General features: G+C 42.0%; 1 protein-coding gene across 4 annotated transcripts in view; it reads left to right on the forward strand.

The window, feature by feature from the left end:
• The window catches only part of Gas2 (growth arrest specific 2), a 146,963-nt gene that overhangs the window by 102,827 nt on the left and 18,583 nt on the right, over window positions 1-25,553 (forward strand). For 3 of the 4 annotated variants that reach the window (XM_036187928.1, XM_036187937.1, XM_036187919.1), the window contains one exon: window positions 13,923-13,976. The exons of the other annotated variant lie outside the window; for it this stretch is intronic. In XM_036187928.1, the coding sequence (XP_036043821.1) occupies window positions 13,923-13,976 (54 nt within the window). The remainder of the gene's footprint in view (window positions 1-13,922; window positions 13,977-25,553) is intronic. 4 annotated transcript variants of the gene reach the window in all.

Below are 25,553 nucleotides of genomic sequence, written 5' to 3' on the forward strand. Positions count from 1 at the left end.
TTTTTTAAGTCAGAATTTCTCTGTGTAACTTTGAAGCTTGTCCGGGATCTAACTCTGTAGACCAGGCTGGCCTCAAACTCACAGAGATCTGCCTGCATCTGCCTCCTGAGTGCTGGGATTAAAGGCGTGCACCACCACTGCCCGCTTTCAGCAGTTTTTAGTGACACTTAGCCATAAATCTTGTACTTTCACATAGTTTTACTCTTTTATAACACTTTTCATGTGAAAATTGATTTTTTTTTCAAATGGTATAGTTTTAAGGAAATTTTGTATCACTGCTTAAACTAGAAACTTAATCATTTCACAAAGTTAAATGCCATGAACATATATTCACAGATATTTTTTAATATTTTTATTCTTTATTCTTGAGAATTCCATGTATACATATTTTCATCATATCCACTTTACTCTCCTTTTAACTCTTCCCTGCATCGCCCTTTCCAACTTCATGTCTTGTCAAACTACTGTTGCCTGTATATACCTAAGTGTGGGGCCACCAGCAGAACATGGTCACCCTGCCTAGAGCCACTTACCTGAAACTAACTCATTCCTTCCCTGAGTATTCATCAGCTTCCAATAGCTGCTCAGCTCCCCTCCCTCATCCATGCGGAATTATTGACTGGACTGACTGTGTGCATGTAGCCACAGCTTTTGGGAGTTCCTGAGTGCCGTGGCCCTGAGTGTCCAACAGACGCCATTTCACAGCATTCCTCTCTGTCCTTCCATCTCCCTACCCCTCCTCCCTGATGCTTCCTGAGTCTGAGGATCAGGGGTCATGATATAGAGACCCACTACGGTTAAAAGAACATCACACATGCTAATTCTCTGTACTGTGACCAGTTGTCTCTGCAGTAACTGCCATCTATTGCACAGACAAGCTTTCAAAGATGTAATATTGTCCTGAGAGTCTGTGTCCACCATGATAGAGTGCTCGTGAGATCTAGAACAACTTCTGCTTGTCCTTAGAGACTGCCTAACTGAAGTTTGAGGCACTTCACACTGTAAATTTCTCTATTTTCTCTCTGTGTTGGATAAGGAGATGATCTATAGCCCATTGATAAACATGTGCTTTGACTAATGCTTTAGATTTGTATCTGGCTGGGCCTCATGTGGTGGACTGTCACCGTGCTGACTGTATGAGGAAGTGACGGTCGTTACTTGGAAATCAGTGGTGTTGAACTTACGGCTGTAGAGATGATATTTTAACTGTAGTTCTGAACACTTGGATTCAAGGGCATGTGTTTATAGTGGAATCCTCAGACACAGGAGTTGGGTGGCCATTTCCAATGGCTCAGTTGCATTTTTTTTTTTTGTATGAACATATTTTAAACTTTTGAACTTCACCTGAAGCTATCTAATACAGCTACTTTGATACATTTATTAATACTATTATATAAAATATATAGACACTGAAACATGCTATCTCAGGCTTCATCCTCCATTATTCACCCATCTTGACAACAGCTATGTTTTCCTAAGGACATAATGAGCCTGCTGAATTCAAAGAACAATGCAGAGTCACGTAAGGCCATGGAAATCATCGGACTTCGAGGTATCTGAGTGACCAAAGCCCAGCTTCAGAAAGAATCAGCAAGTCCTACACAGGCTCATCAAGCCCATACCTAGTGCAGTAACTCTTCCCCCATACCATTTTGTGGTTGGATATATACATGAGCATATTTTCTCTTTGTACATTGAAAGAAAGACAATAATGTTAAAGTAGGTTTTTTAAAAGTAGGTAAGAAAGTGTGTGATATTCAGAGAAAGACCTGGGAAGACACCTTAAGCAGTGTCTCTGCTAAGTAGATGTATTATCTGTGAACATCTAGAACACAGCATAACTAATACATATTTAAATAGATGCCACTGGATGCTTATGTAGACATCTTTGTTCATACATGCAAGTGTCTGGAGTAGCGGTTCTCAGCCTTCCTAATGCTTCCGGACCCTTTAATACAGTTCCTCATGCTGTGGTGACCCCCAACCTTAAAATTATGTCATGGCTACTTCCTAACTGTAATTTTGCTATGGTTTTGAATCATAATGTAAATATTTTTAGAGATACAGGATTGCCAAAGGGGTCATGACCCACAGGTTGAGAACCTCTGGTCTAGAGAGTTGAATTAGTCTCTACCCAAATATAAATATAATAAAACTCTTAGTATAGAGAACAAACTCTGTAGTCTTTTTTATTCTGGTTTTAATCTAAATCTTAGTAATCATCTCTCAAATGAAAAAAAAAATGTCTCTAGCTATTGAACAATTTCTCAAAGCCAGATTTTCCCTTTTATTTTTCATGAACAAAACTTTGGGGTTGTTCTGGAGAGCAGGACTGGAGAGTTGATTCACCAAGTAAAGCACTTGCCACACAAGCATGGGGACCTAGGTCTATCAGAATCCAGGTAAAATTGCACCTGGTAGCCTGTGTCTATAACCTCAGCAGGTGGAGACAGAAGAGTCCCTAGAAACTCACAGGGCAGGCAGCCAGCTTACCAGCAGCAAAATGCAGAGGAAAACTTGTGTAGAAGGCAAGGACAAGCCACTGTGGTTGTTTGGTGACCTCTGTATGTGCACGATGGTATGTGTGGTTGTGGTCACATACTAGAACCTATGTGCTCATGTGCACAAGCATATACACAAAGTACTTTTTCTACCATAATATTTTTATTGATTATGTGGATATTTCACATCATGCACCCTGTTCACACTCACTTCCCATTCCTCCCAGGTCTGCCTCCCGCCTCATCACTCCTTGCCCCCTGAAAAAATGAAGAAGAAAAAAAAGAACAACACAAGTCCAGCTTGTGTTGCCCATATGCTCACTGGAGCATGGTCAAACTCCCAGTAGCCAGCCCCTTAAAGAAAACTGAGTCCTTCTCCACCCACACCCCTGCCAGAAGCCCTCAATTCAATTTTTGGTGTTTTGGGTTTTTTTTTTTTTTTTTCATTAAAAGCAGCTTTGTATCTATTCTGAAGGTAGAACCTTACTGTCATCCAAGGTAAATCTCATTGATTTCAGGATTAGATGGTGATGACAAAAAAATCTCTAACAATTTCCACTGTAACAGAGATACTTACAGTCAACCAGACAATGCTTCACTGAAATGCAAGCCTGCTTGCAAAGGTTCCTGGCTGCTACCTAGATTCCTGCATGGCCCTTCTCCCTTCCATCACCTCTGTCTAATGGGGCCTCGCATATTGAAAACTCATCTGCAACACAATGTGTAAGTTGATGGGAGGATTTCAGGATCCCCAATGGGATAACCAGTGTGCAGCCTTACTGTGACTTGTACCGTGTCCCTAGGTGAGACACATCAACATCTGGGAACCCTATACAATGCAGACTCTAGGACCTTCTCAGAGAGAAACAGAAACTCTAAGGTTAGGGTCAAACAACTTGTGTTTCCACAAGTCTGTGCATGGTAAACGTGTGTCCTGGAGCTCAAAAATCATGAATCTTTAGAGAGAAAGAGCTCCATATAGGAAGAAGTTCACTGAAATGCTACACAATCAGAAACACACACACACACACACACACACACACACACACACACACACTCCTTACAAAAGAACATTAACCTTGAGATACAGAAAATTATCATTTATTTTATTTGAACATTTATTTTCATTTTATGTGGTTGGATGTTCTGCCTTGAGTCTGTGCACCGTGTGTGTGCAGTACCCATGGAGACCAGAAGAGGGAATCAGATTCCTTGAAATTAAAGTTACAGGTGCTGGGAATTGAACCTGGGTCCTCTGGAAGAGCAACCAGTGATCTTAATTGCTGAGCCATCTCTCCAGCTTCCAGAAAAGGACAATTTTAAAGACATTTATGTATTTGGTGGGGGTGGTTAACATACATGGTAAAGTCAAAGTAAGTTTTTCAATCATGTTTATATAGAAATGACATATGAGCAAAAATGAGACTAGAATGGTAAAAAGTGAAAGCAGGTTTTAGTTACTGAGAACATAGAATATGAATGTGAAAATTTTGTCTTCTTTCTTTCTGATGAAGATGATTAAAATATGACCCAAGAGAAGTCAGCAAACTGGTACAATTATAAATGTAAAAATAATTTAAATCCTTTGAAAGCTGTCATTTAATTAGCTGGCTGTTCGTTTAAATGGATCTTTCTCTGAGCTTTCTTCTTCTGGAGAAAGATAAGAGACTGCACTGCAGTTCTGATGCTGTTATTTAGCCAGGAAGGAGTATGTAGTTTGTTTAAAACTTCTTACTTGTTTTCCTCTGGTATGGTTGTTAACTTTCTCATTAATGATGCCTGGCAAAAGACAGCTTATTAGAAGGATTAATTATGATTTAGAGTTTAAGAGTATGTGGCCCACAGTGGCAGGAGTGGCAGAGGATATGACCTCTGACTGAGGAGATGGCATTGCGCACATTCAGGCTGGGTCTCACCTCTGGGAATGCCCTCACAGACATGCCCAGGTGTGTGTCTCCAAATCTACTCCTGTGGACAGAGAATGTAGACACTCAGTCCTGGAGAAAGCTCTTATCTGGTTATGTTTGCATGTCCCTTTTCTGTTTCAAAATCTTACTTTGTTGATGATTATCCCTAGGAAACTTTCAAATAATAGTTCCCTCTCTGACTACTGTATTTTGTCTCTGTAGATCCCAACAGTGAGCTATATCCAGAATCTCTTTGATCATTTATGCTTTAGTAACTTGGTGTCCCATCCCTATAAAACTTAGCAACATGGAAATACATCACGATAATAGATTGATTAGTGTGAAGAATCTCTGCTGGTGTGTGAAATGGTTGTGAACTACATGGCTAAGCCAGTAGAACTCCCATGGGGCCAAGTCTCCACACCTAACAACATTCCTGTAGTGCTGTATGTGAGCAGGGTGTCGTGTGCTTTGAGATAACATAAGCATAAACATGAGAGTTTTTGTACGTTAACCAGAATGCAGTCCCATATCTAGCATAGTAAATTTGGACTGTTCAAAGTATAAACAACAGCCATTCTGAAAACTGGTCAAGACATCTATAAAGATGGACTGTAAAGAGTTTAGCCAGCCTGCTAAATGACTCTAAATATTGACAGTTGACTCTGTTAGCCTTTTATGAACACTTAGCATTTCGTACTGCAGTTCCTCACCACAGTGGGATAAATCTTGTTTGTTACCATTCAAAGTCCAGGAAGCTAAGACAGGACCTGGGTGACTTCTGAAGTTACACAACCTGACCAGGGTGGCACATGCCTGTGGTCCCAGTGTTGGTGAGATTGCAGCTGGAGGGCTGAGACAAAGAGCCAGCCTGAGATACACAGTGCAACTAAAGTACCCGGGCACAAAAGGAAACTACGTCTCATTTTTTGAGACCTTCCTAAATCACCACTAAGTTTTGGTGAAATGAGTGTCCAAGCCCTGGCAGCTTACCTTTTGTATCAACCCTTTACCAGTAAGTGATGCTGATTCCCCAGCTCCTTGCAGCACTCGGTGTGCGTTCTTAAATCTTCTCGAGAGAAAGTCCTCAGTAGCATTTCCCAAGTATATTCAACCTTAGAATTGGTCCCCATCCCATGTTTTTCCTAGAGTGTCATCTTGGGTGACAAGTTAAATGAAAACACATTTTAGGAAAGACATTATGAGTTGAAACAAAATTTTTTAATTATTTAAAACTCAGAGTTCTATTGAAATGCAAGTTGGCTTACCACAGTTTAAAAATAGATGTATCTCAAGGCCCGTACTGTAAGCACTGAGTCAGCTGTTTTGTCTGGAAGTGATTCCCAAGGAAACAAGCAGAGGAACTTTGTAGGAAAGACAACTGAAGTTTCATTAGTGCCATTTCTGCTAGGAATTTCCCAAGTACTTCACATTCTCTGTCTAAGAGGTTCACCTCTTCCCTATAGCCTGGAAATTGTTCTTATTCTTTTTCATAGGTGAAAGAGTGTCTACTATTTCAAGTAAGGGTTCTGTACACAAAGTTCAAGTCCAGACTTCTGGGAGAGCACACTCCACTCCAAGCCTTCTGGAGCAGGAGGGCTGTCAAATGCTAGTAGTTTATAAAGTGGCTAAGGTGGTGCACACCTGTAATTCTAGAACCTAGGAGGAAGGTGGAGGCAAAAGGATCAGAAGGTGGTGGAGAGGTTATCCTCAAACTTGCTATTTAGCTGAGAAAATGTGAGACTTTAGTTCAAATTAGAATAACCTTTTTAAAATGAACTGTCCAGTTTTCTGACACATTTACAGTTCGGCTACAATAAATCACCCTCTACCATTTTCCCCTGAAGTCCTCAGAATGCAGAGTGCATTTGAGCTGCATGAGCAACAGGGCTCACTGTCTAAAGCAGCTCATCACCTGCCTGCCTTAGTCACAGTTGTTACGACTAGAGACGCTAACCAAATGGCACTGCTCAAAATTGTCCCTTTCTGCTGTCAAAATGGGTGAGAGCTTTATGCAGTTTAAGATACACGGTTATCTCTTTGAATCCCTTAATAGAACTCAAAGAAACTTCTCTGATTGCCCGAATCACCTTGTTGAGTCTCCCATTGGTAATTGCGGAAAACCTTAAAGTCCATGAGTTTTCTTTTGAGACATCTTCACAGCATATGTCTGCATGTTGGTACAACTTAATGCTCTTCCATCCTGAAGAGTCTCATCGTTCCAGGTTTTTGTTTCTCATCTTAAGAAATGTGAATACACAGGAACCCTAAGAAAAAGACAATGAATAGTGTAGCTGACAGTCAGGAGAGGGGTTTGTAGAGACACCTTCTGCAAACTGTCTTTGAATTAACTCATCTTAGATCAATAGAAAGGTAACACATGCTCTTATTGACTCTCTGAGAATTTTTTCTTTGCCCTAAAATTTCTTCAGAATATTAAGTCTGTGTGGTGAAAAGCAACTCACTATGGGTGGATAAGGCAGAGAGGCGCCTAGATCTGTTGCCATAGTAACCGAGCCTAGCTGTGTCTTCTGGGACTCTGAGGGGAGGTCCAATGAGAGAGTCCTATTACCTGCTGCTGTTTTGACACATATCGATTTACTGGGAGTAACAAATAGCCAGACTCAAATTGCAGACCTCGCCTGGTGATTAAAAAATGGACTGTTGTGCAAAAACTCGGAGGAGTTGTGACTAAGTAGGGAGGAGATTAAATCCTCCATTTGTCTTATCACAAGCATTGCAGGAGCAGCCATGACCCGGCACCTGGAAACCCGTGCTTGTATCCCTCCATCCAACCTGGAAAGTTACGGAGGATGATCACGTTTTCAGAACTAGATAGCAGGGTAGGCTTGTTTTTAGGTCTCGTTCTGTCTATAAAATCCCAGAACATGGCTACAGTGTTCAGGTGGATGGGAGTGACAGGGAGCATTTGTGAATACCTCCCTTTCTGGTTCGTTTGTCCCCTGCAGCATCAGTTTAGTTAGGCAAAGGAAACCCAAATATTTATGATGCATGCAGGAAACCCAGCATTTCAATTCCCTTCTTTTAGATAATGTGTTTGCTCCTTTCAAGAATTTTAACTCATCATTTACCCATGTTCACTGGGGCTAACAACAGGGTGTAGATGGCACTCTGGTAAAAGTGTCTCTAGAACACTTAACAAATGATAATAAGTCCTGTTAGCCTTTTCTTTCTGAGGAAGTGATGTATGGTGGAGAAATGCAAAATAATTACTTAAGGAGGTGCCCCCAACTGAAAGAACTCAGCTGACATGTTGGCTTTTGGGGGCATTTATTTTTGAGATTGAAAAACTTCAAATATGGGAAATTCAAACCTGGAAAAAAGTTCCAGGCTTACAGCCTGATACTATATCCATTTTTAGATCACCTTTAAATGAGAGAAATGAAGTTTAATATCGCTATGCTGGAAAGAATAGCTAATAAGTCTAAACAGGTCTCTGGATCCTTAATGCATAGCATTTTCCTCTTCCCATTGACTTAAAATGTAAATCTAATGGGAACTGGATAAGTTAGAGCTGAAACTAAAGATCTGTCACTTCGGAATATCTAACAATGTGGTCTTAAGTACTGAGCCATCTCTCCAGCCCCAGGACTAATCTTGAGGAGATGTCGGAAAATCTAGTTATTTCACTGAGGAAATGAAATGCTTATGCTCTGTACTCCCAATTTCTGTAATGATGTAGCCTCCCTGCCATGAAGAAGCATATGAGAATACCTGTGTGGGTATATATACCTATATATGCACTATGTATGTATATTTGAAGTACTTTAGTTGACAATTTAGTTCAATAATTTGATGTTTTAATCAGTTTTCAAGAAGTTTGTGTGAAAAATGTTTCCTCTCTTTCTCTCTGCCTCTCTCTGTCTTAAACACACACACACACACACACACACACACACACACATACACACACACACACACTTGGTGTCCAGTGACCATTATCTGTGTATTAGTTAATTGTGTAAATGCTTTGCTTGGTTCATACCCCACTGTTGCCCTCATTTTAAAAACACAGACGATACCTCCTAGAGGGCTGATTACTTGTGAGGGTCACACAAGTACTAAGTGTGGAAGTTCCTGTCTAGCCCTGGACTCTAACTCAGAGTCCACGGTTCTCACATCTGTCACAGCAAGGTTATCCTTAGGTCACCATGTACTGTTTTATATATTTCCACTCAACCCCTTGCCTCCTGTTAGCAACTAGTCCTTGTTCAGATCTAGCATTTTCATTTTCCTTTACCTGCGTGCTCTGTCAAAACACAGAATGTCATAGCCAGTCCTCCTTAAAGACTCTAAAGAAAGAACCCAAAAGAGTAATTAAAGTAAAGTATCCCAAAGGAGTGAATTTTACACGATCCACAAAGTTAAATAATTTTTGTTTTAGTATGTTTATTGTGATTGGAAAGTCCTCAAAACCGAACATACATCCTCTGAATGAAAAAAAAAATAAGAATATTCTCAATTTATTGTAATTGTATGTTTACATTTATAATTGATTCTGGCTTCATAAGGATTAAATGCCTTTAATCTATTTTTAGACAGAGGGATTCTCTGAGGCAGGGAGGAAAATGCTGCTCTTTCCACCTCTATATACTGGAGTAAAGGACTGGTGTAAACTCACTACTAAGTACAAACTCAGCCTTTAGCACAACAGCATATGTTTCTGTAGCAAATGCCTGAAAGGGGAAATAAAGAATTGTGGTACATCTCCCTGTAGTAGTTATGGCATCCCTCCACAGTGTAGCATCCCTCCACAGTGTAGCATCCCTCCTCTATAGTGCAACATCGTTCCACAGTGTAGCATCCCTCCTCTACAGTGTAGCATCCCTCCACAGTGTAGCATCCCTCCTCCACAGTGTAGCATCCCTCCACAGTGTAGCATCCATCCACAGTGTAGCATCCCTCCTCTACAGTGTAGCATCCCTCCACAGTGTAGCATCCCTCCACAGTGTAGCATCCCTCCACAGTGTAGCATCCCTCCACAGTGTAGCATCCATCCACAGTGTAGCATCCCTCCTCTACAGTGTAGCATCCCTCCACAGTGTAGCATCCCTCCACAGTGTAGCATCCATCCACAGTGTAGCATCCATCCACAGTGTAGCATCCCTCCTCTATAGTGCAACATCGTTCCACAGTGTAGCATCCCTCCACAGTGTAGCATCCATCCACAGTGTAGCATCCCTCCTCTACAGTGTAGCATCATTCCACAGTGTAGCATCCCTCCACAGTGTAGCATCCCTCCACAGTGTAGCATCATTCCACAGTGTAGCATCCCTCCACAGTGTAGCATCCCTCCACAGTGTAGCATCCCTCCACAGTGTAGCATCATTCCACAGTGTAGCATCCCTCCACAGTGTAGCATCCATCTACAGTGTAGCATCCATCTACAGTGTAGCATCCCGCCTCTACAGTGTAGCATTGTGCCACAGTGTAGCATCCATCTACAGTGTAGCATCCATCCGCAGTGTAGCATCCCTCCCCAGTGTAGCATCCATCTTTAGTGTAGCATCCCTCCTCCACAGTGTAGCATCCCTCTACAGTGTAGCATCCCTCCCCAGTGTAGCATCCCTCCTCCACAGTGTAACACCCCTCCACACTGTAGCATCCCTTCACAGTACCAGTGGTTTGCTCACTGTGTTAGGACTTATACATCTTACTTCAGTAGTTTCAGATGTTATTTTATTATAATAAAATAATAAAAATTATATCATTTTGATAGGACTTATCAAAGACATTGGCTTACACATGATCTCGTTCTAGTACTATTACCACTCTTTAAGAAAAGCCAATGTGAACCTTAATTTACATATCCCACTGGCAGCTAACAGAGGTTTAGTGACCTTGCTGAGGTAATCTACCAGTAAGCAGTAAACCCAGTTTAAATCATGTTATAAAATTTTGGTATTTCATATGTTTTAATCTATATAATAAATTTTCTCTTTGACATTTTCTTTAAGATGAAAACACTTAGTTGGACATGGTGGCACATGCCTTTACTTCTTAGAGGCAGAGAGAGGTGGATCCCTTTGAGTTCGAGGCCAGTCTGGTTTACAACTAGAGTTCCAGGACTGCCAGAGCTGTTATACAAACAAAAACAAAACAAAAAATTGTCAAATATTTGCTTTAAACAACAAAATGAACATTACATGGTAATGTGAAATTACAAGTTGATTTTTTTTCTTCCTTTTGTGGTCTTCACAACAAGAATAGTTTTTGGTATTAATCATCTCTGCTGGTCTAAATGTGAATTGTGTAGAAGAGAGAGGCATGAAGGAAATGGAGCTATTACATACAGTGTTCTGTGTTGTTGGATTATTGATAAGACTCACTGAGCCTGAGGGGAAAATTGTGAATTATCTGTCTCTATAAGTCCTGAATAGTCTTCCGGGGGGGGGGGGAGGGAGGCTCAGGCTGCATATACAAAACACAGGAGACCCATGAAGAAATACATTCACCCTGGGCCATCTTAGAGTTTGTAGTGAGTGTACACAGACAGACTGGGTGTGGTACAAGTGTCACAGTATTTCCAATAGTCAGTAACAGTATGTTCATTTAATGCTGTTTCCTCTGCAGATTAAAAAAAAAAAAAAAAGTCAAATTTCGTTCTGGCTTGGTCACTCAGTCCTTGTCTCCACTACCTGAATAAGAATAAGACTGGACTGTCTTGTGCTGAATGCAGTTGGTGCCTTTCTCTTAAGTCACAACGCCCTGCAGCTAGCTCACTGGAGGGGCACACTCCAATATTCTTAGCATTAGTCATACTAATTGATATTTTTAACTTTGCCAGCAACCGATACCTGGTAGTAATCATTTAAAATTTGATTGCACATCTTATTGCAAAGTAGTCTCCTGCCCCTGTGTTAGAGGCAAGAGTTTGAGGAACTCTCAGTGGATCTCCACCTTCCTAACGCTGAGACCCTCTAATATAGGTCCTCACGTTGTGGTGACCCTGACCATACAATTATTTTCGTTGCTACTTTATAACTAATTTTGCTACTGTTATGAATTGTAACATAAATATCTGATATGTAGGCTATCTGAAATGCAACCCCCGTGAAAGGATTGCTGACCTCCAAAGGGATCAACAATCATAGGTTGAGAACCACTGCTATAGACTGTGGGAAGAACAAGGTAGAAAATCTTGAGTTGGATATCAGTGTGTTCCTTTTCTCATTGTTGTTTGTAAGGAAGGGTTTCTTCTGGCTACAGTTTAGGAGTACAGTCCTCCCTGGGGAGGAGGGCATGGAGGAGAGTGGAGCAGCAGTTACACTGTGTCTGCAGGCAGGATGCACAAACACATGAGTGCTGGGGGTCACAGCGATGTCTCCGTTCTCCCTCGTACTCGCCCTCAGTCTCATTCCTCAGACTGTGGGACGGCGCTGCACACATCAGGGTGGGCCTTCCCTTCCCAGTTAAACCTCTGGATGTGCCCTCACAGATGTGCCTAGAGGTGCATCTCCTGGGAGACCCTAAAACCAGTCAAGTTGACGATTGCATTTACTATCAGTTGTCCATACGAGAAATCAACAGCCTCTCAAATTTTCTGAAATTATAACATTGAGCAAAAACTTTACAAATAGTATTTTCCCTCAGGAAACGCTACAGGGTGGCCACTGCAGTAAAGAATCCTCTGCTGAGTTCAGGTCCCTTGGTGGTACCAGCTGTTCTAAGGTAGCTTCTTCCAGAGGCTTGTGACCCCACAGTGGCACACTGGCTAAGCCCCTTGCCAGTGCCACAGAAATGCCTTTTTCTAGCCCAGAGTTCCTACAGGATAGTTTATGATATAAGCAACATTAAGGGAACTATGAATTCAGTGTGAAATTGTATTTGAGATGCAGCCATATAATGGGTTCTTTAGATTTTTTTTTTTTCAAGTCAACCCATCTGATGTTTCTGTTTCTTTCCCACCAGCCATCTTGGTTAAAATTTCTGTCTTTTTTGTGTGTTGGCATTCACCACATTTTCCCTAAAATCTATTCTCACAGACATGGAGGTCAGAAACAATTGAAAAGCAGATAAAGGGCAGACCAGGTTTCCTATTGGTCTCAAAACCTTCGCAGTGGGCAGAAAGTCTCCAAAGCTCCAGACCACAGCAGTAATACTGTATACAACACAATGCCAATTTATCTCCATCTACATATGTGTCAGCCATGGCTGTTACCCAGCCCAGGAGTTGTTTTGGCTACTCATGGTGCTTTGAAATTCTGGATTATTATGGGAAATGTAGGCTGTCTTTGGGCATGCATGTGGCTTTGTTGGTGACACATTGCCTCACTACCTGAGAGGACTCAGGATAAGCACCACTGCCCATGTGCTGAAGGACTCCATGTAAGCCAGACTTTAGCTCCACAGAGGGAGGCTTGGCGGACAATCAGGCACATGTCATAAAGCTCCACTCACAAATGTTTACAGCGTTCAGCTAGATGACATTAACTCAGGGTCTTCAGCAAGGAGGATCTCCTTCCACATGCAGGGGTCACATTCGTCTTATATATATTTTCTCAACATGTTGTTACTACAAAAGAATTATTCAGTTAGCATTCTAGAGGAGTGGGAATTTCAAGGTTATCTTAGCACCAAAGATATGAATTGGCTCTTCAGAGGCTGGTGCCTAACCCTGGTGGATCTGCTGAGATGCCTGTTTCCACTGAGAAAAGACGAAAGTGAAATACTCTGAGAGTAAAGTGGAAGGTGACCTTGACAGCTAGCCAACTAATAGAACTGCAGCCACATTCAGATCCAGCTATAGAAAAGGAAATTCTCATTTCCCAGGGGTGACTCAGCTTTCCTCCCACACTGCGCTTATGCAGAAAGCCTGGGCTGCTAACCGCAGCTCCCACTCCCAGTAAACTCTTCACCAAATTGTTCTTCAGATAGAACAGATGTCTCCTCGTAGCCCTTATGACCTTGGACTGTCCCAAAATACATTTGAGTTACAACAGAAGGGCAAGATAGTAAGATAACACTGCTTACATGGCACCCAGCTTTGTGGGGTGGGGCCTTTCAAAGAGCAGGAGTCTGACATGATGGGGCAGGAAATCCAACTATGGTGGCATGATCCTTTGCTTAATGTCTTTCCTAGACTTTTTATAGGCATCCTGTGGTGGTGTGTGTGGAACTGAGACCTACACCTGGTGTCTAGCCCCTGGAAAAATTCTTTCCTCACTTGCTTCCTTTGTTTTGGAACAGGAGACCATGGGACTCCAGAAAAGGGACTGCCCTGACATTTGCATTTGAAACTCCTAGATTCAACATAGTGTGTGCTTCCCAGAGGATGAGTGCCTCTCTCTCCTCAGCCACCGTGACTCCAGTGTTGTAAAACACCTTCCACTGCAGGCTTGAAAGCGAGAATAGTCATTCTTACTGAAGCTAACCAAGAGCGTTCTTTAATCTTGTCCCAAAGGATCAATTTGCATTTTTAGGTGCTGTTGGTTCACTGTCTGCAGTGGGGATGGAGAGTGTGTGATGAACCTGTATCTTCTTGTTTCAGTAGGGTCTTCATAGTTGTGCCTATGTCTCCACAGCCAAAGCAAAGCAGACCCTGAAGGTAATCTCCTAGATGGTTAGACGGGACCTCTCTCCTTTGCATTCACTGTAGAGCTTTGACCTCCAATTAAACAAGGGCAGCTGGGCATGCAGGGTTGACAGTCATCCATTGTTTCAGTCAAATAGAAAACATTGTTTTTCCTTGATTTTTCCACGTTGGTAAATTTTTAGAAATTTACTTTAGGTAGGTGGAAGGCAATAGCATGGCCACATTTTGTCTTCTAAGTAAGACTTCCTCACTCAGATGCTCTTAGAGAACTTATTACTGAAGTCATCTGGAAGTGTAAGCCTGGGGGTTACTTCTGTACACTGTATCATTTTACTTTTTGCTGACATTTAAATAACAGACTTTTGCAACAGACACCATTTAATTGGAATGTTTCTACTCCATTCATGTACACAAATTCACTTCTATACCCTAACATATGTGCAGCTTTGTCACATTTCTGTCCAGCAGCATTCCGAGTTGCGATGCAGCCAGCACACTTCCCATCATGCTCTTGCAGCTCACACATGCCCTGGCCTGATGTCCAGAAGGAACAGGTTCTAAGTTGAGGTCCAGAGTTTGCCAGCATACTCATTTTCTATATTTTTTTCTAGACAAGACTATGATCTAAAAAGAAAAATAAACTTTAAAGAGCTCTGTCTCATTCACAGAAATACATAATATTTTTTAAAGAAACTCTTGTAATTTTTCTTTTCATGAGGCAGTTGGTGTATCTCAGAACTAATTTGTGAGAAAACTAATTTCTAGAGAGAACAATTAAATGCATCTTCCATTTATCATACATTCCTGTTTGCTTACTGTATGTATGTATGCATGTACACATGCTTATATATGTATGTGTGTGCATGCATGTGTGCTAATGGATGTGTATGTGCATGCATGTGTGTGTGCCTAACTGTCCATATCCATGTGCACATGGCTGTGTGCATGAGTAGTACATATATGAGTGCATATGTGCATATGTATGTGTGCGTATCTTTTTAAACAATGTGTATATTGAACTAGAGAGATAAGAGTTTAGTCTGAAGACCTTAGTTAGGACTTTTCCCATTTTAGAGATAACCTTTAAATGAATGGATTCTAAGAAAGCAGGATTGTGTATGGGAAGTTTGTAGTGGAGGTGGCATGTTGGTTCTTTGGGAGCAGCTGGATCCCTTTGGGGGCTTAAGCACTGTGCAGAATCTGCTTTGTTCTTGCTTCTCTGCCATCATTTCCCCCAGAGAAGATGACAGAAGGGCTCCACCCTGACCTGGATGCTTTGCACACTGTTCTGTCTAAACAGACACAAAATGATGATCCCAGTAGTATTTATGGAAGTTACTAAGATCAGAGGCAAGGCTGTTTCCTGTTCTCCAGAGACCATGCAATGCTCAAAAAGTGTGTGGGGGTGAGACTCAAGAGTTGGCCCTCTTCTAGGCCTACAACATTCCCTTCTGGGTCAGCTTTCTCTCTGGACTGAACCTGAACCTACAGAGAATGTCATGAGCTTCCTACACAGTGGGCAATAAACATGGTTATGAAGATGTGTCATACCTTAGAGCCCAGGGATGAAATAAATTTTGCTGATCTCTGCACAGGATCAGCCACCTGACTCTTCCTCCTCCTGGAAGCTGCAGACTGCAGCTTGTCCTTCTTGGGCATCTGCACTGTGGCCTAGAGTTAGTTTAACCGTTGAACTTTTCTGGCTTCTGTGGAAGGCTCATTAGGGTCTCTTCATTTCTAGGTCTCCTCACATCTCTGCCTCCTTGCCTGTTTACTGTGCTTCATGTTAAACCACTTTCCACAGACTGAACTCACTCCACTCATTTGCCGCTTACATCCTGTACCCACTCAGCATCCATTCCTCCTGTGTGGGCCACCATGAACTTGCCACATTTGTGTAGGGCTGGAAGAGCATCCCTCCTTTGAGCTGATATAGTAGGGCATGGCCCTGTCTCTGAATTCTTGCTGCCTGGACATTCTCAGTTAAGCACATCAGTGGTCCATTTTCTGTGCTTCACATGATCCTTCAGAGTCTCTTGTGCTTTCTGCCTACTGCACAGAGAACCATGCCATGTGGCTTGTCTTTATATTGTTCTGACTTTCTCTAAATGAATGCCTTTCATTACAAGATATATTTTGATCTCATTACAAGGTGTGTTTTAATACAAATTAAGAAGTGCTTTAATCAAATTATTTGATAGCATGACATCTTAATGTTTAACCAAGTGACCCACAGTTGAAGTTCTTGGGAAAGTGCTTACACTGGTATTTGGCACATTGACTTCAGAAACCAGTGTTTTCTTGGGAGAGACATCAACATAACATCCAGGAGTTAAACTTGAGATGTATCTTCATTAGTCTTTTATGTGATGCATTTCATGGGGTTAGATTTCTGGTGAGTGTTCCAGGAGAGTTTTTATGAGGAGTCAAAAAAGGCCATTAGGAAAAGATAAAGCCTAGAAATATGCTCAAGGAAAAAGCAAATGGCAGTCAGAGCATAGAAAAGACAGTTCCCATCAGGGTTGGAAAGGTCATGTAGAAAGACCCACCAGAGAAGATGGAATAAGGAAAACAAAGATATAATCTGACCTTACCAAGCTTGTTGAAGAGCAGCCTTGAGTCCAGAGCATAGGAGAGGAGGGGTGATGAGAGCCTAGTGTGGAAGAGAGATAAGAGCCAGGCAGACACACATGGGGGCCCACAGACCGCTTCCTCTGCCATAAGAACATTGACTTTCTCTTGAAGCATATGGAGAGTTCAGAGAACTGTGTAGAATCAGAAAAATACGAACAGGTGGGATTGTCCATAAGTCTGGTTGCATTGTAGAGAATGAACCAGAAGTGTGGGGGCTGGAGAAATGCTAGCCAACCATATTGAACTGGGTAATGTGTGTATCAGGACTGTGGCCTCTTATCCAGGATCTCCTGCTAATAAAAGTTCTATCTATAGGGGCCAGCAAGATGGCTGAGCAGGTAAAGGTGCTTGCTGCCAAGACTAATGACCTGAATTTCGGTTGATGAGCTGAGTTTGATCTTGAGGACTCATAGGTGAAGGGAAGGAACCGACTTGTCCTCTGACCTCCATCCACATGCCTGAAACACACACACACACACACACACACACACACACACACACACACTCACACTAAAATTGGTGTGACAATCCCATAGATTCAGCTTTCCCCCTAAATATGGGGGCTTCTTAATGTGGAACCATTGAGCTATCTCAGCACCTTAGCAACACCTGAAACACAACATATTGGCATTGGTTGCTTCTGCACCCATCTGCTTGGCAGGTTGTAACTGGCTGCTTCCAGTAGGTTGTGATTTCCAATAAGGATTTGCTTTGGTGAAAATTTTACACAAAATAGAGTTGCTGACTACTCACAGAAACTAAAAACAAGAATGATCAAATAGAGCATTTTTATTCTTTATAGAACCAGAGCTTTTTTTTTTAAATCTCTGGGTAACATCAGTTGACAAGAGTCAAATAAATTAACAAAAATCATCATAAAGTGATGTTCCTATCAACAAGTTTTCAGAAATTTTTTACTCCAAGTTCTTTTTCTCCAGATGTTGCCCAGACCATGCAGTCCCAATTTGCCTGGTGATTTAGCATGTGTTTCGCTTAGCATAACACGGCTATAAAAAATGTGCTGTTCTGCCCCCTCTAAGCTCCACAGTGAGCCCATGGCATTTATATTAAAACTGTACCTTGTGCCAAAAATCCTCTCTGGAGTATTCTCCAGCCATTTACAAATTTCTCAACATGAGTTCATTATACACATACCCAGAAGCAGTGATTCCAGATGTGTGGCTGAATTGAGAGCTTCACATAGAAGTTAATACATTTTTCGCTTAGAAAGTCTGCAAATTGTTATGACCTGCAGATATTGTGCACCTACGATGTGCCTGGCATGGGTGTTATGAACAGGGTAGTGAACAAGGCATGTCTTCATCTCCAGGGAGTGGGAGAAAGGCAGACAACACTCAGATCGATGGCCAAAGAGTAAAAGTCCAGATACACTGATTTTTAACTCAAAGCACGTGGTTTCTGTCACGACTGCTCCATTTTCTTGTTTTAACTATAATGGGTAATCAGTTAGCATGGCCGTGTTCTAATAATATTTGATAGACAGCATGATGGGCCAGATTTGTCCTCTGGCCATACATAGTCTTTTGTGCCCTATCATAGATCACTGACCAATGTCATCTTAAATGCCAGTAAGAAAGACACAGGAGCAGAAGAAGCAACCACAGTCAGTTTGATGGGTGATTTTGAGGTTTGTGGGTCACTTTGATTGGGTGGTTTGAAGATAAGTGGGCTGTTCTAATTGGGAGTTGGTCTGGAGGTGTGTAGGTGCTCTGACTGGGTGGTCTGGAGGTCTGTGGGATACTCTGATGTGTGGTTTGGAGGACTATGAGTCACTCATTTGGTGGTTGGAGGTCTGCAAATTGGCCGCATGAAGAAAGAAGTTTTGTCAACATTGCTCATTTATCTTTCTCTTAAAATGTAGGTAAAATTACGAAAGTTAGACACTATAGAATTAGGAGAAGGCAGGAACCATGGAATGAGGAAAAGTCAGAGACTTAATGAGTAGTACTCTGTAACTGCAGAGAATTTCATAAACTAGCCCTCTGGGCAGCCTAGGGCATCACTAGCCATGCTTAGCTCTGCACTCAGAATGAGGTTCTCACTATCACTGAGGACACACAACCTGTACCACCATGCCTCTCTTCCCGCTTGGACATCATGGTGGGCCTGTGGAGAGGGGGCTTGGCCTGGTTTCCGTCCCATGAGATTTGTGGGGTTCGCTCTGTTGTGGGTGCAGTTGTTGTCAAGTGCTGATCCCTAAGCAAAGCTGAGGGTTCACATTTAACAACAGTGTGCAACGTTTCTGCCGGGTGGTTAAAGTCTCCAGGCAGTAGATATCTCCTGAGTGTAAGGAGCTTCGTAAGTTCCATGACTTTACAAGACTCAGACCCATCTGGAAGAGACTCAAGATGAACACAGAAGAAATAAGACAGGAAGTGAAGGTGCCCAGCTGATTTGAACTGGATTCATTAGTTTTCTTGACAGAATTTGCTGAGTACTTAGAATAGACTTGGCACATTTTAGATATGAATGGACTTAGACTTGTGAGACCAAAGTACAGAAGATTCGTCTGGAAAACCTTCCCCAAAAAGCTTTCAGAATCTCCCAGTATCCTGGGATCTGATGTAGGAGAGAGCTTTTTGAAGGGAGTTCAGTGTGTGTGGCCTAGGAATGGTATGAACTCAAAAGAGCAGCAAAAGCTGGAAGAGTGCCACAGAAGTCTGAGCAGTGGAGGGCCACTTTTGTGAAACTGGGGGGAAGAGTTCAGAGAAGGGCCGCTGTGTCTCGGTCAGTTTCTGTTGATGTCACAAACAAGTGAGTTATAATGAAAACAACCTCATTTCCCGTCACTCATAATTCTGGAGACCCAAGGAGGAGTCACCTCTGGTAGTACAGTGTCATGTGGAACAGGAAGTTCACATGCGTGTCATTTTCTCTTGCTTTCTCCCTATTAGAAAGCCACCAGTATTGACTCCCAGGTCTCCATCTAATGACCTTAACCTGACTGTCCTCAAAAAGACTGTCCTCTAAACACCGCCATCATGTTAATATTCCACCATATTTATAGTAGGGACAGAACTCAGCATCGGTTTGGGAGAGAACAGACCACAGCAAGGAAAAGGATGGATTAGAGATAAGTGTGGAGGACCTTGATGTAAGGCCAAAGAAGTGACATTCTGACGTGTGGACTTTACATCACAATTAGAGAGATGATTAAGTTGAAAGAAAATAACCAGACAGAGGTGTGCTTAAATTATAGTGCAGGGGCTGGCAAGATGGCTTAGCAGGTGAAGATGCTTGTCACCAAGACTGGTGACCTATGTTCAGCCCCCAACACTTACATGGTAGAGGAGAACACTACCTCCTAAATGTTCTTCTCAAACTCCCAAGTGTACGCTATGGCATGTATACATGCACACTCTCTACATGCAAGTAAACACGTGTACATTTTGTGCAGCTGGTTTCTGAGAACGTGAACTTCTTCCAATTGTTTGCTGTGTGACCCTGATCAAGCTCTTCATTCCATCTGTGGCTTGTCTTTCTTGCAAACTGTGACACCCCTTTTTCAGAGGGCTGGTCATCCACTCATCAGCAACAATCCACAAATTAATCTTCAGGTTCCTAAGAGTTGAGCTGTGAAAAGACAGGGCCCCAGCCTTTAAGAAGTACTCATCCAATAGAAATGAAGCTGAGCAGGCAGACACAGACAGTAATCTAAGGTTCTGATAAGGTCAGGGGGAGTATTTCATCAACTAGATAGGGGCTCTAGAGTGAACCAGTAAGTCCTAACCATGGCCTCTCCCTGAGAAGTGTCATCTGCTGAGGAGGGGGCTTGTCTTGAGAAAAAAAAGTCAGCTCAGCTGTAATAAGAAAAATAAAGATATGGGTTGGTTTATCTGGAAACAGCCATTTGTATTTGAGCATTTCTGGACAGTGCTGCCAACTGAAGCCTGCAAACCCACTTTGCTAAGGCTTGGTTCAGTCTGAGGTTAGCAATCTCTGCTTTAGGAGTGACGCTGCCGTCTAGTGGCCTCCAGTGCTCACTACACACATTCACAGGCAGATCTCTGCCCCTTGCCTGTACCAAGGAGCACAGTAAAGTTCTGTTAAATGCATTCATATTCTTTACTGCAGGAGAAAGAATGAGAAGAAATTCTGGGATGGTGGCTACTGTTTTACTGAGGATAAATATATTTATTTCCATAGCCAAGTGGAGTTGGAAGCAGGAACAGAGCTTGCTCTGTTGGGAAAGATGACTTGCATGTTTCAGTCTGGTCTGCTCATTATATAAACTAGGGGAGACAATGGTCCCATTAAGACTTATCTGTTTTTCACTTTAGTATTGTTTCTAAATGTGTGGCAGTATTAAAAAAAAACACCCTAGATTCAGAGAATAATTTTATTCTGTGGTGTGGGTATAAATTCTTTCTCCTCACCCACAAAAAGATTCTGAAAAATGAGTCCCGGAATGCTTTCTGTCCCACTCCCTGATCCACATTCTCCATGGAGCCCATCCCCCTAGTGGAGAAGGCAATGGGGGAGGCAGAGAATAGTGAGGATTAACCCTCTAGACCCCATCCAGCACACCATGCTGTTTCCACATGAAGTGCCTTGGGGAAGTCATTCTTCTTTCGGCAGCGCGTCTACTCTGTCTGCCCCTGTCCCGACACACCAATGTCGACAGCATTACTTATATTGTTGTTATTGTTATTTCAACCTGTCACTCCTCCAACAAGCCCCAGTTTCTCTGGGGTGGGACTTCATTAGAAGAGTCTCTGCTTCAGGGCTCCTAGTAGTGGACTCCTCACCCTTTCTTGAAGACATTCATGATGCGGCAACGCATGATGCTGTGGTCCTGTTCTTCAGTGTTGTAGACCTTAAGGCCCAATTGTTGTTGCACCTGATGAATGTTCTGCTCTATTTCAGTGTCTCCTCACTGCGCCCCAACCCCGGCTTTTGCACCACACCAATTCATAATCATATATTAAATGAGTTGTGCTAAAATAAAGCAATATATACTTGATGCAATATAGAACTTTATGAAGATAAAGATGTGACAAAATCATGTCATTGACTCAGGCCAGGATTGGTAGATATAAATGAATGAAGTACTATTGACTTTGAGAAGATAAAATGTATTTTTTTCATCATGAAGTTTCTGATTGTGACACTGTTCTCCAGAGAATCCGGGAACTCAGTTCCTTCCCCTCACCATTCTGTAGAGGTGGTGGGTCTCAGACACACATGGCCCAGAGTGGCAGTGTCTAGGAGGAAAGATGAAGAGCATGTGTGGACCCCAAAAGAAGGTTCTGGAAATGTCACTTTTCTGATTCCATCTAATTCACTGTAATGATGGTTGGGGATTTAGCTCAGTGGTAGAGTGCTCGCCTAGCAAGCGCAAGGCCCTGGGTTCGATCCCCAGTTTAAAACAAACAAACAAACAAACAAACAAACAAACAACAACAACAAAACCTAATTCACTATAATGAAAGCCTGTGGCCATATCTAGCTAACTTTGTAGGAAAAGTTTGAAAGTAAGAAGTAGGTTTTGATCTGCATCTGGAGGAAGAAAAATGATTCCAGGAGTTGTCTGATTGTTACCAGAAATCCAGGAAGCACACCACAGTGACTGATTGGGTGCCTGTAATGACCATGCGGCTGGCCACCAAACACTACCTCGACCCTGGAGTTAAGGCTTTGACTCTGTCATTGGTGATAGACATGAAAAGGATGAAAGCCAATAATAGTCAAACCATTTTTTTGAATGTTAGTTTTAGAGATTTTTAGTTTTGTGTACGTGTATGTGTTTGTGCATGTGAGTGCAGTGCCCTCAGAAGCTAGAAGGGGGCAGCTTACCCTGGAGTTGGAGGTACAGGCAGGTGTGAGCCACTGACTGTGGGTAGTGGGGACCAAAGATGGGTCCTCTGGAAGACCCATGAACCATCTCTTAACCCATGAACCATCTCTCTAGCCTCTTGAGTGCTATTTATTTCTTTATTTTTGTCTTGTTTTGCTATTTGGGGAAGTACATGTAGGAGAGATACTGGTCAAGGATGGTTTTAATAAGGATTAGCACATATTTATGGTAAAATGTATTCTCTTACAAGCAACTTAATCGTAACTTGGACTCAAGGCTAAATTCAGCCGTTATCTGTATCTATAATTTTTAATGACATAGTAAGTATGATTGAGAAATAATTAAGAATTCTCACAAAAAATTATGGTTACTTAATAGCTAATGGTTTTCAAGGCACTGTAGACTAGGGCATGTGATTTTACACTGTGTCCTGCAACCTGGACAGATTTGCATATGGGAGCCTGAGAAATGAACAATCTGCCTAGAGACAGATGCTCTGTACGTGGCAGGGTAAAGACTGAACCATGTTCATGTGGTATTAACTCCCTGTTCTTTCTTTGGATCTGAGGGACCTGTCTGAGAGAGAAGTGTGGAGGAAAGGAGGGAATGAGGCCTCTCCTCTCTCCCTTTCTTAGGAAGCAGGCGGTTCTGGAGGAAGCGTGCCTGTGGTATTTACATGGATAGCTAGTTCTCAGGCAGGCTGTGAAGGGAGTCTTGCTTAATAACTGCACAAGACAGAAGGGCAGGGTGACAGAGCATGTTGTGCTCTGATAAGTAAGGGAAGCCCTGCACTAACCACCCTGTGGTCTACACTGGGGTGTAACCAAGCAACCAGGTGCAGCTTGCTTTGAGCTCTGAGCTCTTCACAGAGGAGGAGGGTCTCCCTGAAGGCGGAGGGTTCCTCTTCAGAACTATCCCTTGTAGAGAGCAAGATTAAATGACATGGAAGGGCACGATGGCCCCTTTCACAGAATGTTTCCTGGCACAGGTCCTTGTGCGGCTGTTACAGCAGGTCACGTGGGTACAGCTGCCACTCAACCTGATCTAGAATTTCTTATTCCAGCTTTAATTAAAATCTCTAGCAAGAGCTGACTATCATTTCTATTTTGTAATTTTTCTCTGTCAGAGATAAAAAAAACCATGGTGTTCAGCCCTTCTTGTGGGGCTGTGTTGCCTTTTTTTCTGTAGGAGGGCTCCGGTGATCCTTCAATAACTTGTACGTTTGTACTGGGAATCTCAAAAGAAAGAAAATCAGAATCGGTGGTCTCGACTCAGAGTGGAAGATAAGGAAATTATAAGCATCAAGATTTATTTTGAACTCATTGTAATACATTATCAGTCAAATAAAAAACAAAACATCAGCAGGAAATCATTTTTATAATGGTCTCCCATTGAAGTTGCATAATTCTTGGTCTTGAACTTGGAAAAAGAGGGACCCTAGGTTAGAAGCTACAGTGCATTTGTAGTTCATCAATGATAAGGACACTTCGGCTAAAAAAAATCAGGTCAGATTAAAACAGTTGGTTCCTAATGCATATCAGTTTATATTCTGCATGGTGTGCACATTGTGCACATTTTTTGATTGATTAAGGACTATGTTACTTCTTTTTTTTAAGATTTATTTATTTATTTATTATGTATACAGAAGAGGGCACCGGATCTCATTACAGATGGTTGTGAGCCACCATGTGGTTGCTGGGAATTGAACTCAGGACCTCTGGAAGAGCAGTCAGTGCTCTTAACCTCTGAGCCATCTCTCCAGCCCATGTTACTTCTTAAGAAGTGCATTTTGCTGAGAAATTCTTTCAACGTGATAATGTAGAATAACACAAATTTTTACTAAAATGGAATGTGCACTTGGCACTGTTTTGTCAACCTGAGTAAGTTCTGAAGCTTCTTTAAGAGAGATTCATGATATCTAGGACATATTGTTGTGAAAATCAGAGGAGATGCTAGCTGGTAACTTTACCCAGGAGACTCTTATAAAGGACAGTGAGCACCATGATCACCATCACCATTGTAACCATCATCACCATCATCATTCCTTCATAATTATCACCTTCACCATCATTATCACTATCACCACCACAATCTCCATTACCCTCATCATCATCACCACCACCACTATCTTCATGCTCGTTAGCATCATCCCCATCATAATAATCGGTATCACCATCATCACTATCTTCTTAATTTCTTCAAACCCCTGTGTTGAAAAAGTAGAAGGATCCTTTAGTTCCTAACCAGTCAATAACCACTGTTAATGCTCAATGAAGTTAAGACCCAGCTGGTCTGGGTTTACAGTTTCTATTAAAAAGCCAACTTGGGAATATTATCCTGTAAGGTTACATTCAACCTTATACACAAAGTTACAGTTAACTTCAAGGGTTCGGTTTGAATTGATGATATCTAAAGTACTTTCTTTTTCTTTTTAAAAACTTTTAGGGACAGGGTTTCTCTGTGTAGCTTTGTGTCTTTCCTGGATCTCACTCTGTAGCCCCGGTTGGCTTCAAACTCATAGAGATCCACCTGGCTCTGCCTCCCGAGTGCTGAGATTAAAGGTGTGTGCCACCACTGCCCAGATATTTTCAAACTCAGAGAGTTTACATTTTTTGTCCAATCTCTTCAGTTCAGCCATACAAGGTGGCATGTGACAGACTACTGACTGGTCTGTAACCTAAATTTTCTTATTTATAAAATAGATACATAAGTAGCATTCTTCTGGATTATTTGGCATAAAGAGCCAAGCATGTCATAGAAATTGCTCATGCTGCATCATCTAAACTTTAGATTCATTTGGTCCTTCTTCACAGTCAAGGCTAGCTAAGTTACTCACCATCCTAGTAACCCCAATTGTGTATGCTCAAGTTTCTGGATCATTTCTTCAGTCCTAATCTCAGAGTAACATTTCATCTCAAATGTTCTCAAGTTGTTTAGAACTTCCATGTGTCTTCTGTCTTCTACTCCCATTTAAGACCTTTAACCATTACACCTGATTTTCCAAACTTGCTGTTGCCTCTGACTACTAGGATTGGGGTCATAGTTTAGATTTATTTGCTGACTACTCTATCTTCTAGGATGGCTTAAGAAGTTGATGTAAGCCTGACATAACAGATTCCATGTCACATTGTGAGGAC

The sequence above is a fragment of the Onychomys torridus genome, chromosome 1, assembly GCF_903995425.1.
Source record: "Onychomys torridus chromosome 1, mOncTor1.1, whole genome shotgun sequence".
Classification (NCBI taxonomy): Eukaryota; Metazoa; Chordata; class Mammalia; order Rodentia; family Cricetidae; genus Onychomys; species Onychomys torridus.